The sequence below is a fragment of the Lolium perenne genome, chromosome 2 (genome assembly GCF_019359855.2).
Source record: "Lolium perenne isolate Kyuss_39 chromosome 2, Kyuss_2.0, whole genome shotgun sequence".
Lineage (NCBI taxonomy): Eukaryota > Viridiplantae > Streptophyta > Magnoliopsida > Poales > Poaceae > Lolium > Lolium perenne.
The window spans coordinates 317,147,311-317,163,025 of NC_067245.2; the positions used below are offsets into that span (position 1 = coordinate 317,147,311).

General features: G+C 45.4%; 2 protein-coding genes across 2 annotated transcripts; both read left to right on the forward strand.

The window, feature by feature from the left end:
• The first annotated feature begins 894 nt into the window (after positions 1-894).
• Positions 895-4,170, forward strand: LOC127329550 (cysteine-rich receptor-like protein kinase 10). The gene is made up of 6 exons (XM_071825789.1): positions 895-1,056; positions 1,142-1,394; positions 1,483-1,702; positions 1,805-1,940; positions 3,763-3,966; positions 4,123-4,170. Exons 1-6 carry the CDS (start codon positions 895-897, stop codon positions 4,168-4,170), a joined length of 1,023 nt encoding a protein of 340 aa, XP_071681890.1.
• A 435-nt stretch (positions 4,171-4,605) lies between these two features.
• Positions 4,606-6,093, forward strand: LOC139829839 (putative disease resistance RPP13-like protein 1). Its single transcript, XM_071825790.1, has one exon. The coding sequence runs from the start codon at positions 4,606-4,608 to the stop codon at positions 6,091-6,093; it is 1,488 nt and encodes a 495-aa protein (XP_071681891.1).
• The last annotated feature ends 9,622 nt before the right edge of the window (positions 6,094-15,715 follow it).

Below are 15,715 nucleotides of genomic sequence, written 5' to 3' on the forward strand. Positions count from 1 at the left end.
CGTCCTCTCTCCTTCCTCTGATATGACTTATGAGCCAGCTTAAGATCTCATCTCTATGGAGTTGCCGGTAGTGAACTCTGAAGTATCCTATCCGGTCTCTCCCTCGATCCGTAGTCCTAGGGTGGATATCGATCATATCAAGCCGCATCAACTACATAACAGGGCTTCGACAGGTAATTACCAAAAATTCCTGTGATCTCCAGATTCTTTTTGACCTAGGACCTTGCTATAGTCGTGCCTACCCTGTGGTCGCTTAATCACCTTACTGGACCTTCCTATAATTTGTGTGGACTAACTACCTTGTGTGTTTTTTCTACTTATCTGAGTTGACATACAACCAGACGGAGAAGGCCTAAGATGGATTGAGCTTGGGTGACTTTGTCAGGGTGACTTTGCCCTGACTTTGAGCCACTGACATGTGGCCCCTTCATTATTTAAGTCCCACTTGACCCCACTTGTAAGTGACTCAAAGTCACTGACTTTGGGAGGTGGCAAAGTCACTGAAGCACTGTCCGCCTAAGATCTCCAAGCTTGCCTCGAGTAGTAGATCTACTTTCCAAGCTTACCGAGATTTCCTTAAAATGAGCTTCTTCAGATTTTTTTTGACCCTCGTCTAATTTTCTGGACCTTGTTATGATCTGTAAGAACTAACTACTTTGTCTGTGTTTATCTACTAATTGAAACCTGACATAGGAGACGTAAGATTTGGCAACGTCTGCCATACTGATACAGATAGGACTGCGTCATAGTTAATTGAAACATTTTTTTATTGCAAACAGAAGTTCTGTATTTATGCCTGTCATGATTATCCAAAATAGAGCTTCAGTAAGTGGTGGAGCTGCGCCTAGTAGCCTCCCAAATGATGTGCTTCTTCCTTTTTGAAGGTAACTGTAAATGGATCTTCGATCTAGCATTACACCGTGGGACCTGGAGTGCATGTTATGCGATGAAACAGCAGAGCCGAAGGCTCTGCCACTATCACTTTTGGAAGAAATCACAGATAGTTTCTCTGATGAGCAGAGAATTGGCAGCGGTGGGTTCGCGGTGGTTTATAGGGTACTGTAACTCTGAGCTGCTCTGGTTTTGATTAAACTTTATCCAAAATTGATATTGTTCCTGACAAGGCATCTTCTCACTTTAGGGAATGCTGAAGAATAGGACAGTGGCCGTGAAGAGGATGTCGAATACGCATATGTACGAGAAGGAGTTCCAGCGAGAAGTTGAATGTCTCATGATGGTGAGGCACAAAAATGTAGTAAGGTTTCTAGGATGTTGTGCTGACACACAAGGGAGTATGGAAAGGTACAATGGAAAATATGTCATGGCGGATGTACAACAAAGGTTGCTCTGCTTTGAGTATCTTCCTAAAGGGAGTCTTCTTGAGTATATCACCGGTAGGATCATGTGGCACACAAATTTTCCTTTCAAGGTCTCGAAGTGTGTCAAATAACACATAACCTCCTTTATCCTCTCCCCTTCTAGGTACCTCTCACGGGCTTCCTTGGAGAAACCGCTATCAAATTATCAAGGGAATTTGTGAAGGGTTACATTATCTTCATCGGAAAAATATTGTCCACTTAGATCTAAAGCCAGCGAATATATTGTTGGGTGATAATTGGGTACCAAAAATTACTGATTTTGGTATATCAAGGTGCTTTGATGATATGCAAAGCCAGTTTATTACTAGGATAGGTGGAACGAAGTAAGCTTTCCCTTTTGAAAGTTCATTCCTACCATGATGTACGCGAGAACACTATGTTACCTTGCTCACTAACCAATCACATGAATATATATATTTATTCAGCGGATATTTGGCACCAGAATCTTTTAACCATACTGAAGTCACATACCGGCATTCCTACCGGCTTGATATCTACAGTCTTGGTGTAGTAATCATAGAGATACTCACCGGAAAGAAGGGGTATCATGACGTTGACAAGGTAATAACAATTTAGGTATTGTTTCAAAATAAAAGATTGTACTTCAAATCCAATACTACATTACTTCTATGTTTAGATGTCCCATAATGCTACTTCATAACCCACCATGTACCATATATTTTCACTGCAAGATACAAGAGATCCTATGATATTCTAAATACGAAAAGTAGGATTTGATGATCCTCTAGTAGGTGAAAGGCATCCACAAGTCTAACCACACTTCAAAATCCCAACAATTAGCATGTCAAATCGGATTTAAATGCCGATTTTACTGTAAAATTCATTGCATGTTGGGGGGATAACCCCCGGTATGCCAAAGGCATGCCAAACCGGATGGTTTGAGCCATCAAGATACCGGTTTAAAGGTTGTTCCGGGCTAAGCACTTAAACGTAAGACAAAGTGAATCCGTGCCGGTATCCCAGGAGGGGTATACCGGAACCGGCTAATAAGGTACCGGATTACCGGTATAGGCTACACTGTAGCACGTCGGCAAGACTGGTCAAAGATGCTCTCAGGAGCTAGAAGACAAAGATGAGTGAAGCACTACAACTTTAATCGAAGCCCTGGGGCCAAAGCAGATGATGACGTAAAAGATACCGGAGGATGTCACGGTTCCTGATTAAAGGTTTACCGGTGTCATCCGGGCCAAAGTGGCTTTGTAAAGTAGTTTGTCTAGTCAAAGATGCCATTAGGGTTTCCTAGGGTTCCTTCCCTTGTAAGCCACCCTCTCCCCTATATAAGGAGAGGGAGCACACCCTTGCGCGGGGACGAGGTACTGAGAGACATACGACGAGAGAATAGAGATAGAGTTGTTGCTAGATGGACAACTGTTAGAGAGCACTTGTACGGTACATCTTCAACCTCTGGCCAAGGCCAAATTCATCAATAAAGATACCGGAATCCATCCGGAGTTCATCCCATCCTTACCAAAAACCCTCCCCCGAATCCTCTAGCGCACATTCGGCCCCAACTTAAGTCATCCCATGGCATCTGTCTGTTCACCACGACGACATTGCAATATTTTGCATCAAATAAAAACATGGTCCAACTTGTGTTTTTGTAGTAAATAAAAAATTTGTGACCGAATCTACCTTTCCTTTCTCATGTTGCCTAATATAATTCTTGGTAACACATCAAACGTCGAAAAGCAAAGACTGGTTACGCAAGGATCAAGCAGTATTTTCTTTCAATTTTCCAAGCATCAAAATAACACTGTGATTTTCAAAATAGAACAAAAGTGAGCATGCTTGTTACAGAGACACTTATAGCGGTAAAAAAATATTGAAAATGGAGATAAAGACATAAAATACATATAGTTGTACAAGTAATTATTTTCAAAAAAAAGTTACTTTACATAATCGTTTGGATGAATGAGAAAATGTAAGATATGTGGGGATGAAAGGTGAGCTTATTTGTGTAGGAGAGTGGTTGTACATTCTCATTACCCATGTCCAAGTTATCTCCAACAAGAATTTGGTTGCATATTTCTTTTTAATTGAATTGATACTTGGTTTCTTCTACTATCTGAGAAGAAAATAGGGGTGAACTCTCATTAAATTATTGCGGACTTTTCATTGTTAGTTTAAAATCTTAATTGATGTGATTTTACGTAAGCTGCTAGCATCATGTATGGACCTAGTATTTAGTATTACATACTCCCTCTAACCCATATTACTTGTCGCTGAAATGAGTGAACAGACACACTAAAATGTGTCTATATACATTCGAATCAGCGACAACTAATATGGATCGGAGGGAGTGCTTTAGTTTCACATTTTGGGGGTGGTGAATCTTTCCATAACTTACAGATTCAATTTATAGGTGGTTGAAAGTTGGAGTAGCATGTTAGAGAAATCACAGTGCGATGTACAACTGAAGCAAGTACGAGTTTGTGCTGAGATAGGAATAGAGTGCATCGACCCCAATCCAGTTAACAGACCAGATACACAACATATAATCGATAGAATCGATGAAACAGAAAGTATGGATGAATACACTGAAGCTGGCGTGATTACTTCACAGCAGGTAAGACCACTCCCGTGGCATCCATGGCATTATCCCAAAAAACTTGATTTTGAGAGCTTGTGTACATTTCCGTTAATTTGCACTTCTGTTGCTCCAAGCCAGCAGGTGGTTTTTTTTTCATGCACAATTTTTTTAATTTATGTGGTTAATTTGAAGCTGCAGCTGGGAGCACTGGTTCTCGAGAGGGAAAATAAGCAAATTTGAAATGTCAAAATGTTTAAAAAACAATTGCAAAACATTTTCATGTATTATATGAGCCTGTCATCGGAGAAGGATAAAGTTTGCACCTTGTGTAGAACAAAATCCAGTTTTAGGGCTTAATTTATTTTGTTTCGAACATCTAGTTTTTGTTTTTAAAACTTAGATTCAAAAAGAGGTTTTTTCATGAAAAATTTGTACACAAACATAGAGGAAAATATGTACATATGTAAAAGAAATGTCTTCGATTCTCTGTTAGTTCATAAGCTGTGCTCCCATATTTTATATACTAACCTCATGTAACTTTAAAATTAAATTCCATATTTATGTTGTGGGAAAAATATATCATAAAATATGAATGCATTTTACAAATGGCACTATATTATTCCTCTAAATTTCTAACATAATAATCTTTGTAATTATAACCAGATCAATCCCGACATGTTGACTGGCACCGCACATGCTCTTTGGTTGTGCTATCAACAACTTAATCCGGACATCAGGCGATGCATCGAGTATTGCAGTATTTTCCCCAAAGGATTCAAGTTGATAAAGAACGAGTTATTTCCCCTATGGATAGCGCAAGGGTTTGTAAGGATCAGCTGTGCAACAGAGGACATGGAAGATGTAGCTGAGGGCTATGTTCAAGAATTAGTGTCATACTCGTTTCTGCAACCAGAAGGAACTAGTTCTGATACTAATTGCTTTACAATTCATGATGTGCTGCATGATATGTTTGACAAGATCTCTGGAAATTTTTTCAGAATCGAGAATGCAAGGAGTGAGAGAGAAGGATGGAAAGGAGATGTCCCTCGAGATGTCCATCATCTCTTCGTTCAGAAATATGATGAAGAATTGATTGGTGAGAAGATCCTTGGATTGGATAATTTGCTCACTCTTATTGTGTATGTTGTTGAAACGGATGTACTGATTGAGGAAAAAGTCATTGAGAGTATATGCAAGAGGCTGCGAAAATTGCGGGTACTAGCCATTGCTTTCAGCAAGGAACATCGTGCAATCATGCAACCCGATGAGTTTTCGATCCCAAAATCAATTTGTCAACTAAAGCACCTATGCTATTTTGCTTTCAGGACAAAGGCGTCATGCACGTTAATTTTACCAAGATCACTAAATAAACTTCACCATGTCCAGCTCCTAGATTTTGGTGATTGCGATAATGTGGAGTTCACCTTTGGTGAACTTGTCAACTTGCGGCACATATTCTACGGATTTAACGTGAAATTTCCTAACATAAGCAGGCTAATCTCGCTCCAAACAGTACCATCGTTCACAGTAAGGAATGAACCAGGGTATGAGATAGAGCAGTTGAGGGACCTAAACAGCCTTCGCAGGAGTCTGGTGATCAGCGGTCTTGCTAATGTTAAAAGCAAGGAGGAAGCTCTTGAAGCCAATTTAGCTGGCAAGGAACGGCTCAGAGATCTGGCAATGTTGTGGGGTGATAGTGAAACAAGGTGCAGTCCAGAAGTCGAAGCAGAGATACTTGAGGGCATGTGCCCTCCCGTGGGGCTTCAAGAACTGCAATTGGATGGCTACAAAGGTTCGAGGTACCCAGATTGGATGGTGGGTAAGCAGGATGGTGGCCCAAAGTACGTGCAATCTCTGTGCTTCCAGCATTCCAGCCGACCAGGACCTGCGTCTGAACTTGCTAAGGCTTTTCCTCATCTTCGTGTGCTCAAGCTTTGGTGGTGTAGCTGGGACGCCTTACCAGGCAGTATGGAGTACCTCACATCACTCAAGGAACTGGGGATCCACAGATGCTTGAATATCCGGTCTCTTCCAACACTGCCCCAGTCTCTTGAGGATTTTGTTCTTTCTCGCTGCGATGATAAGTTCATGAAGTCTTGTCAAACTTTCAGACATCCAAACTGGCAAAAGATTGAGCACATCCCTAGGAAAAGATTTCAGTGATCCAGCATGTAAGATTGCAATATCATTTTTGCTGCCTTGTTTCTTAATTCCATTATGTAAGCATTACCTGTGTGATTGAGGATCTGCTACTGACTGTACTTAGTATGTGTTAATCCAGTTGCTACTAATTGACGTTTCAGGAAGGCTGTGAAGGACGTCTACGTCTGACAGGCCTTGCAAGTCAGTTTGTTCAAATGCTCGGTGGTTGCTTTCTGCCACTTTTGCGGGCTATATACTTCTCGTAGTTTGCTGAGTCCTGCGGGCGAAACGCGGATGGTTTGTGATACTACCTCTGTCTATTTTTAGATGTCTAAAGTTTGTCTAAATTCGAATGTATGTAGACACTCTTTAGTGCATAGATACATTCGAATTTAGACAAACCTTCCGATATCTATTAACGGACGGAGGGAGTATTATTTATTCAGTGTGCTAATTAAGGAACTAGTGAATGCGCTACACCATTTTCTTTTGTTCGCAAAGAGTACAGGCATGCGAAATGATCATGCCAGCAGCATTGCTTCTGATTTCCTGTTCTGCTCTATGTTTGTCGTTCTTTGATTTTGCCTTGATTGTAATGTGCATTTTCTGGTCAAGCTTAAGAAATATCATCAGACCAAGCGCCATGACATGGGGATCTCTCATTACCTTCACAAGTATTTTTCGAGGGGAGACCCCAGCCTCTGCATCAATAGATGCACACAACATTATTAAGAAGTATCAATAATTCAAAGTTTACAATCACATATCAGAGAGGGTCGATACAAACATCAACCATCGAAAAGGAGCCAAGTACTACTAGGACTAAACACCTTGGAGTCTATCAATAGGGCCAGGTAGCACGGTAAAAGATATCTTGTGCAACCATCAACAGCCAGTTGCATTTTCTAACCATGCATTACCGCTGTTCCTCCGGGGAAAGAAGACACCATAGCTGAATTTAGTGTACCATAACCTTCCTGTTAAACACAATGTTATTTCTACAGTTCTATATCAATCAACATAAAGCTGAAGACTAAGAAGTACTCGCGGCCCACGGAAACGACCCGTCCTCTCCCTCGCGTCGCCCCTCCAGGCGACCGGGGGGGAAACCCTAATCCCGCCGCCGCCGCCTCCCCCCTCCCTCTCCCCTCCCCTCGTCGCCCCCGGAGGCGGCCGCCGGCAAGGCCGCGCGACGCCGGTGATGGGGGTGGCGGGGATCTCTCCTCCGGCCCCCCGTGTGCTGCTGTAGGGAGGACGACGGCCGCGCGGGGGTGGCCTCCGCCGCTGGGCGAGGTCGGCCCGACTCCCCCCGTCCCCCTCTCCGGCGTGGCCTCGCCGGCGCTGGGAAGTGGTGGCCGGGGGCTTGGTGCCCTCCGTCGACCGGGCTGGGGCCAGGACTCCAGGGCGGCGGCCTTGGACACAGGGTGGGGCACCGCCGGCCTGGCGGCGGGCGGCTGGTGCCGATGCTGCGGTCGGCTCTCTTCGGCTGCGCGGGCGGTGAAGGGGGCGGCGGGTGTGGGCATGGTGTGGAGGTCGCCCCGATGGGCCTCTGTGACCAGATCTGAAGACGGAGGCTCCTCCTCTCAGCGGTGCTCGTCGCACCTCCCTGGCCCCGGACTCCCTCCGGTGGCTGCGGGGTGTGGTTGGATGTGGGCTCTAGACCGGGGGAAACCCTTGGCCGACGGTGGCGGCCGCGACGTCGACGACGCTGATGGCGCCGTTCTCCTTCCTGAAGGCGACATCGAGGTGATATCCCCTCCCTCCCTGCCATATCTATCTCGGGTGAAAACCCAAAGCTTTGGTTTGGACGGTGGCGGCGCCCGGGTGGCGCCGTTCCCTCGTTGGAGGCGCCGTTTTGAGATAGTGGGTTTGGGTGGATGAGCTCGGCGGAGGTTGGTATGCATCGTCTTCGCTTACTCCTGGCAGCTTGGTCCGGTTTGGTGGTTTGTGCTGCGGGTGGCTGTGATGTTCGTGGGTGGCGGCGCGGCGAGGCGAGGCGAGTGCTCGGAGTCTTTCTCCATGGCGGTAACTTCCATTATCCATGCGTGCTCAGGGAGAGCGATCTACCTCCGACAGGTACGGTGCCCTCCGATCCGGGGCAAGAAAGCAGGGAGCTTTCTTTGGAGGTGGAAACGGATGGTGCCTGGGCTTTGCTTGGCCTCTGGAGGTTGACGATGGTGCGAGTCCCTCTATGGCGGCCTTCTTCACCAGCTTCGACGCCTCTCTAGTTGGATCACAAGACTGGACAATGGTCTCGGAGCTCAAGCTGTGTTTCACTCTTTTTTCTTGTTTTGCTTGTAGTTTTCGGTTCCTGTTAGCTGGTTTTCAGCATCTTGTATCATCTTGCCGGCAACGGCCTTATTAATTTAAGGCAGGGCTACGGCCTAATGTTTAAAAACATAAAGCTGAAACACAAATATAAATTTTAGCCTTAGTTTCGTTGTTGATACCATTCAGTCAATTTTCAAAAATATTTATGATATTGATTGGTAGTGGAACATCATAAGTACCATAGATAACTCTTCACACTAATCTAGCAAAATGACGAGAGATAAAAATATGATTCGTGGTCTCCTCTAAGGTCACATAAACAATAATTTTCTACTTCCATTCCAATTTCTTTAGCTAAACTATCTCACATGAGCGAAACTTTTTTTTATTAGGACCACATAAATACTTTTTATCTTTAGTGGGATTTTCAACTGCGAGAGATATTTTCTAAGAAAACATGTGTTCCATCCATTAAATCCTCATACATTGATTTGACGGTAAAAACACTCGAAGGAGTTAATTTTCATACAGAAGTACCAGGCTCATTATTTAAAGATACCCCCATCAAACGACTGCATAAGTGAATCCAGGAGTTATAATTATTACCTGTCAGCTGTGTAATGTTTAGGGGACCGATGTTAGAACTTTTGCAACGATGACCTGTTTTCGTTGTGCAATGTTGTATAATAAAGGGTATTGTTGAGCAACAGGGGATAATCCTGGCTAAGTATCTTCCCCCAAATTTGAAAAGGCCTTTGATAAAGAACTAATCTCTAATTGTGATAAGACCTTTTCAGAATGACGAGTCAGTCAGTTTACTTTGAATCAGAGCCTGTGTATTTTGGGAAAATATATTATATAGCGACTCTTGTCACACACACGCACCCTCTTCATTTAGTAACTTAAATATGTTGGGATTCGCCCATGGATCAATCACATCAAACTAGACGAACACACACGGAGACAAAATTTATCACCAAGGGTATGTGTCGCACCCTCTAATTTTCCTCTCTTTATTTCTTTTCTGTTTTTTCTCTTAGTTACAATCTGGTAAGACCTTACGTGTATATATACACGGACGGATAACCGACCTAACACCTGACCTACACCTACACGTACTAGATAACCTAGTACTACTCTGAACCAGAACCTGACTCTAGTATATGACATACTTGATCTCAGCCAAGCAAACACATACGGGAGATACTTCCTAATAAACTAGATGACTCTAAACCTAACACGTATATGACTATGACTTAGACAAGCACACAGACTGCATGTCCAAACCGGACCCTACCAAAACTAGCTAGACTGATTAGGCAATCTTCTCCTAATCTTAACTTGTTGTATCCTCGTACTCCTCCCGATGTTGACTCTTGCAGCTTCACGTCACCTTCTTCATTGTCATGTCCGTACAGTCAGTATGACCCGCAGGAAACATGCAGCGCACCTCTGCTCTGCTATGCTTTGCCACCGCCATTGCTCGGCCTCCCGCACTCGGTTCACACATATGTGCCAGCGCTATTGCGGTCCTCACACTCGGTTCACACCATACTTCTCTTGTACTTGCGCACAGTAGCTTCTCCTCCTACTGCACACACACCTCCTCGTTTTACGGTAGCTTTCCCTACCACCGTCCGCCTTCGGCATCGCACCGAACCCTGCTGGCCGCAACCAGGACGCTCCACGAGGACATGGACATAACTCACGGAATACCGTGCACACCTCACACACTTGACACGCTTCAACTGAGATGAGCACTTGGACACGACGACGACTCACTAACACGACGACGCTGACTCGGCATGCCAACTTGCACGCCCAATACTCCTTGACTCATCGGACTCCTCCGAAGATGACCTTGACGAAACTCCCGGCTGGGTGACGATCTTGACGAGACTCCCGGTACCGCACCTCGGCACCACCTCTCCCATCAACGATCATCCACCACCACCGCCTTGCCGACAACAACACCCTGCCATCCCTTCCGTGTTGCTCCACCAAGCAACGATCGCCCGCCGCCTCGCTAACAACAACGCGGCGCCTGCTCCACCCGGTCTCTCCGCTGAGAGACCGTCGCCCGCCCCGAGGCGCTAGTAGGGTCGCCTCCCCAGGGCAAACACAACTTCAAATCTTGAACCTTCGCTCTGATACCAATTGTTGGGATTTGCCCATGGATCAATCACATCAAACTAGACGAACACACACGGAGACAAAATTTATCACCAAGGGTGCGTGTCGCACCCTCTATTTTTCCTCCATTTATTTTGTTATAATCGAGATGCACAATAAACGAAGAACGAAAAGTAAAACACTGCAGGGGACACGGGATTTTAACATGGAAAACCCTTGCAACACACAAGGGAAAAACCACGGGCGCCAACCAGCAAAAAACTTCACTATTTCGGTGGTGTTTACAAACGCCGTGGGTGTACAATGATGCGATGAAACCCTTGCGGCGGCTTACAGGGAATATTTATAGACGGTGGCAGCGATCCGTACCGCGGGGGGCGACGGGCCTCGCTCCGCTCGTCAGAAGTTAGCCTCCCTTTAGTATATGATTTTGGATCACAATATAACAAACTCCACCTTGAGACAAATTCCTTGTAGCATGAACTTCAACAATCACCTGAATCAACAAAGAAAACACTTGCTGGCGCCAATAGCCACTTGGGCTAAATAGTTATACCAACCAAGCTTGAGCAAAGCTCAAACTTGGACACAGGGACAGGCTTAGTCATCATATCTGCAGGATTATCATGAGTACTAATCTTGCATACCTTCACTTTACCTTTTGCAACCACATCTCTGATTGCGTGGTACTTAATATCAATGTGCTTTGTCCTCTCATGGAACATCTGATCTTTAGTAAGATAAATAGCACTTTGACTGTCACTGAACAACTTAATGCAAGAATTATATCCACAAAGCTCAGCATATAGACCTTTCAGCCAAACAGCCTCTTTACCTGCCTCAACAATAGCCATGTACTCAGCCTCAGTAGTAGATTGTGCAACAGCATCCTGCAAAGTAGCCTTCCAGCTAACAGCACATCCACCAACAGTAAACACATAACCTGTGAGGGACCTTCTCTTATCCAAATCGCCAGCATAATCTGAATCCACATATCCGGCGAGCCCCTCACCAATCCTGCCAAACCTCAAGCAAGCTTTTGATGTGCCGCGAAGGTACCTGAAAATCCACTGAACAGCTTTCCAATGTTCTTTACCAGGATTAGCCATGTATCGACTGACCAAACTCATAGCATATGACAGATCAGGACGTGAACAAACCATGGCATACATCAAAGAACCAACATCACTAGAATAGGGAACTCGAGACATGTACTCAATATCATCTTCAGAGCTAGGACATTGCAAAGCTAACAACTTGAAATGAGAAGCAATAGGAGTAGCAACTGACTTTGCATCATGCATATTAAAACGATGAAGAACTTTCTCAATGTACTTTTCCTGACTAAGAAACAACAAACTAGACTTTCTGTCCCTTTTAATTTCCATGCCTAGTATTTTCTTAGCAGGACCAAGATCCTTCATCTCAAACTCACTACTTAATTGATTCTTTAAAATAGTGATCTCTTTCATGCTCTTGGCAGCAATCAACATATCATCAACATATAGCAGCAAATAAATAGGTGATCCATTAACAAACTTGATATACACACAGCTATCATACTGAGATCTCTCAAAACCATGTGTAAGCATAAATGAATCAAACCTTTTATACCATTTGTCAGGTGACTATTTCAGACCATAAAGGGACCTCTTTAATTTGCAAACAAGATCCTTCTTACTGTGCACAACATAACCTTCAAAGTTGGTCCATATATATCTCCTCCTCCAACTCACCATGCAGTAGAGTCTTTACATCTAGCTGCTCAAGCTCAAGATCATGCATAGCAACAATACCAAAGAAAGCACGAATAGAACTATGCTTCACAACCAGGGAGAATACATCATTATAATCAACACCTGGAATTTGACTGAAACCTTTTGCTACTAACCTTGCCTTAAACCGTGGAGGCTCATTAGGAGACAAACCTTCCTTTCTTTTAAATATCCACTTGCAGCGGACATCCTTCTTTTGTTTAGGAAAGTGCACAACATCCCATGTGCCATTCTTCTCAAACGATTGCATCTCTTCTTGCATCGCACCTACCCACTTCTCTTTATCAACCGAAGCAATGGCTTCAGTATATGTAGCTGGTTCAATATCATTGTTGGTGTCCGAAACCCAGCGGCGAGCTACGGCTGGCAACACGAAGAGCCGGGAACAACCTAGGGCTGCGGCTGGCCCTGGTCCCTCCGAGCGACGGCCCGCAAAGCTCCTGGCACGCACGTCCCGATGCTGGTGCAAGGGCGTGCCACCTGATCTATACCTGATCAGGAAGGTGATGGATTTGCTTCGCTTAGTTTCCTGCATGGCATACACGTAAACATTAAATACGAGCCTCGATCGGCTCTCAGGTTATCCCGTGAATCGGCTCAAGGAGCCGATCCACCCATGACTCGTATGGGGTTTACGATTGCATGGTGGTCCTGCTTGATCAATATGTAGCTAAAACGACCTACGACGATTTAGGGTTTTCACCACATAATCGGAACATCCTACGCGTGATTGAGCCTGGCAGCCACGCACGGTGATAATAAACCAACCCTAGACAAGGCCTAAAAACCAACATTAAGTTGATCCCCGGAACATCTTGTCTAGGGTTAGCAAACTACACCCTACGTGCTACTGGATCATTCAATCCGTTTGTAAGGCCTAACTATGCAGATATTAAACTAATCCTTGAGGAATCAAGGAGCAATCATAACGGATCGGATCTACTAAACAACGATCAAGCAAGGTGCCGCCCTTACACCTAAGAAAGGTATAAGAGCGGCTAGACGTCTAAGGGTTGCATGAACGAAAGCATGTAATATGATGAAAACAATGCTAACCCTAACACGTCCGTGATAACTACGTTGCTCGCCATCAAAAAGGCTTCAGCACGAGCAACGCATGGATAACGAATAAACGTATACTGCCTAGATCGCAAGATGCGATCTAGGCAACATGATGCTTACCCGGAAGAAACCCTCGAAACAAGGGGTCGGCGATGCGCCAAGATTGGTTTGTGATGAACGTGATTGTTGTTTTTCTCAATAACCCTAGATACATATTTATAGTCCGTAGACTTTATAACGTGGGAATAATCCCAACCGTGCACGAGCCAAACTCTAACTAACCGACACGTATCCTACTATATTTACAGATACAAGGGCAAACTGCCCAAACTTCGTGTGCAAGGCCGGTTCACGTATTTCTTCCATGTATATTCTTCAAGCCCAACCTTGATCGCGGCCCACCTCTGATCCGGTCAAATTCTGGTGATAACACATGCCCCCCTGGTTTTGGAATTGATAATTCCAAAATCACTCTGCTTTTCTTCGTCGGGTCATGTCGTGGCAGAACAGAACCGTCGCAGTATTCTTCATCATGATGCCTTGCCTTCTCAATTTCTCTGCCAGCTTTGATAGCCTAGCATCACTTCCTCGGAAACTGCAATGGCATTAAATTTCCACTATGCTCCCTTTATTTAACCGTGCCGAACGATTCGCCTCTTCATCCCCTTGCTCTGTTCTAGCCATCGGCACCAAAAAACCCTCTTTCCCTCTAGCAATGTCTTCTTCTTCCTCCGTCTCATCAGGCCTCTCCTTCCAATCTTCTTCCTCGAGCGAGCCAGAGTGGGACTTTGACTTCGTGCCAGATGGCCCACCCGAGGCCCTCGTCGGGTCAGACGGTGACCTGCCCCTGACTGATGGGGAGGACGACCTCCAGTTCCTCATCGAAGGGGAGCTGGAGAGCGAGAGCGAGGACGACCTCCACTCCTGGGTGAACCCCACCTCCTCCGACAAGGAGGAAGAAGAAGAAGAAGAAGAAGAGGAAGAAGAGGAGGATCAAGAGGAAGAAGAGGAGGATGATTCCTCCTCCTCCGCTGGATATCCGCCGGCGAAGCGCTTCCGCGCTTGGGCGGACAGCGAAGACGATGATGATGACGAGGAGGAGGAAGCTCCAGCCGAGGGCTGGGGCAGCAGCGACGAGGAACTCTCCGGAAGCAGCGCCGGCGGCAGCTACGATGCCAACGACGAGGCCAGCGAGGATTAGTAGTGTAGGATTAGTAGTTCTTGAGCAATCGGCTCTTCTTTTGTTCCTCCTTTCTTGAGAAATCGGCTCTTCATTGTAAGAATCCCCTTTTATTAATGAAGAAGTATTCCCAGTCAATTTTTTGCCGATAGTCAAAGTCAAACAATCCCCAAAAGAGCCGATGGCATCGCATCGGCCTCTACCATAAAACGCGAGTAAGGCCAACCCAGTTGCCCCTCCAAACGGTAACCTGCGACCTCCATCTGAGAAAGCAAACTCAGATCCCTAAATCGCCGCCCGAGCAGTTCCAACTCACGGCCACCCGCATCTCAGATCTCGACCGCGCCGCCTCAACTCCACAGCGCATCCAATGGCGGAATCATCCAATACCAACGCCATGGTCTCCGGTCTGAAGGTAACCTTTAACCGCCTCTCGCCATTCGAATCAACGTTAGGATTGACAGCAAACACCTGAATTAATGTCCTATTCCGTTATTGATTTTAGGTTTCAGACATCCTGCTGCCACATCCTTCTCTCGCAAATTCTATGTGTCTTGGTCCCCGTTCTTCCGAGAGTCCCGCTCTCTTAATCTCATGCGAGGTTAACAGAATCCCCTTCGTGAACCAGAACTTAGATCTGTCTTCCTGGGCCGACTGTCTGCGAGCCTGGCCTAATCCTCCTGAGGGTTGGGTGGCATGGTATAATAGAGTGTCAAAAACTCATTATGCCACCTGGGAAACTATAGGGATAGCCGATGCCTCGTCATTATCATTGTCTCCCCTTGAAAAGAATGAAAATATTCTGAAAACTATCGGCTACTTCTGGTCTGATGCACTGAACTGCTTCATGTTTGGCCACGGCCCTATGACACCAACCCTGCTGGACGTGGCCATGATCACAGGCCTAGACATTGCATCCCCAAGCCCCTCTGCATTTAAGTTGCCAAAGGTTCCTTTCACCCTTTCCTCTAAAAAAGAGTGTACCAGCTGGGGTGCCTACCTTAATCGTTATATGAAAACCAAAGGCCCTGTGACAGAGAGGGAACATACGGCCTTCCTGAACTTCTGGTTGGAGCACTTCATATTTTGTGGCCCATCACTCGCCCCAACCAAGAATTACCTTTCCTTGGCCTATGAACTCGCCAAAGGCACTCAACTTGGCCTTGGCAAACTGTTTCTTGGAGAGGTCTATCGATCTCTTCAACTGATGTCTGTCAAACTG

Coding starts and splice junctions, on each gene's coding strand:
- LOC127329550 (XM_071825789.1), top strand. CDS start 895: ATGGATCTTCGATCTAGCATTACACCGTGGGACCTGGAGTGCATGTTA. Junction 1,057..1,141: donor GGTTCGCGGTGGTTTATAGG/GTACTGTAACTC, acceptor TTCTCACTTTAG/GGAATGCTGAAGAATAGGAC. Junction 1,703..1,804: donor ACTAGGATAGGTGGAACGAA/GTAAGCTTTCCC, acceptor ATATTTATTCAG/CGGATATTTGGCACCAGAAT.
- LOC139829839 (XM_071825790.1), top strand. CDS start 4,606: ATGTTGACTGGCACCGCACATGCTCTTTGGTTGTGCTATCAACAACTT.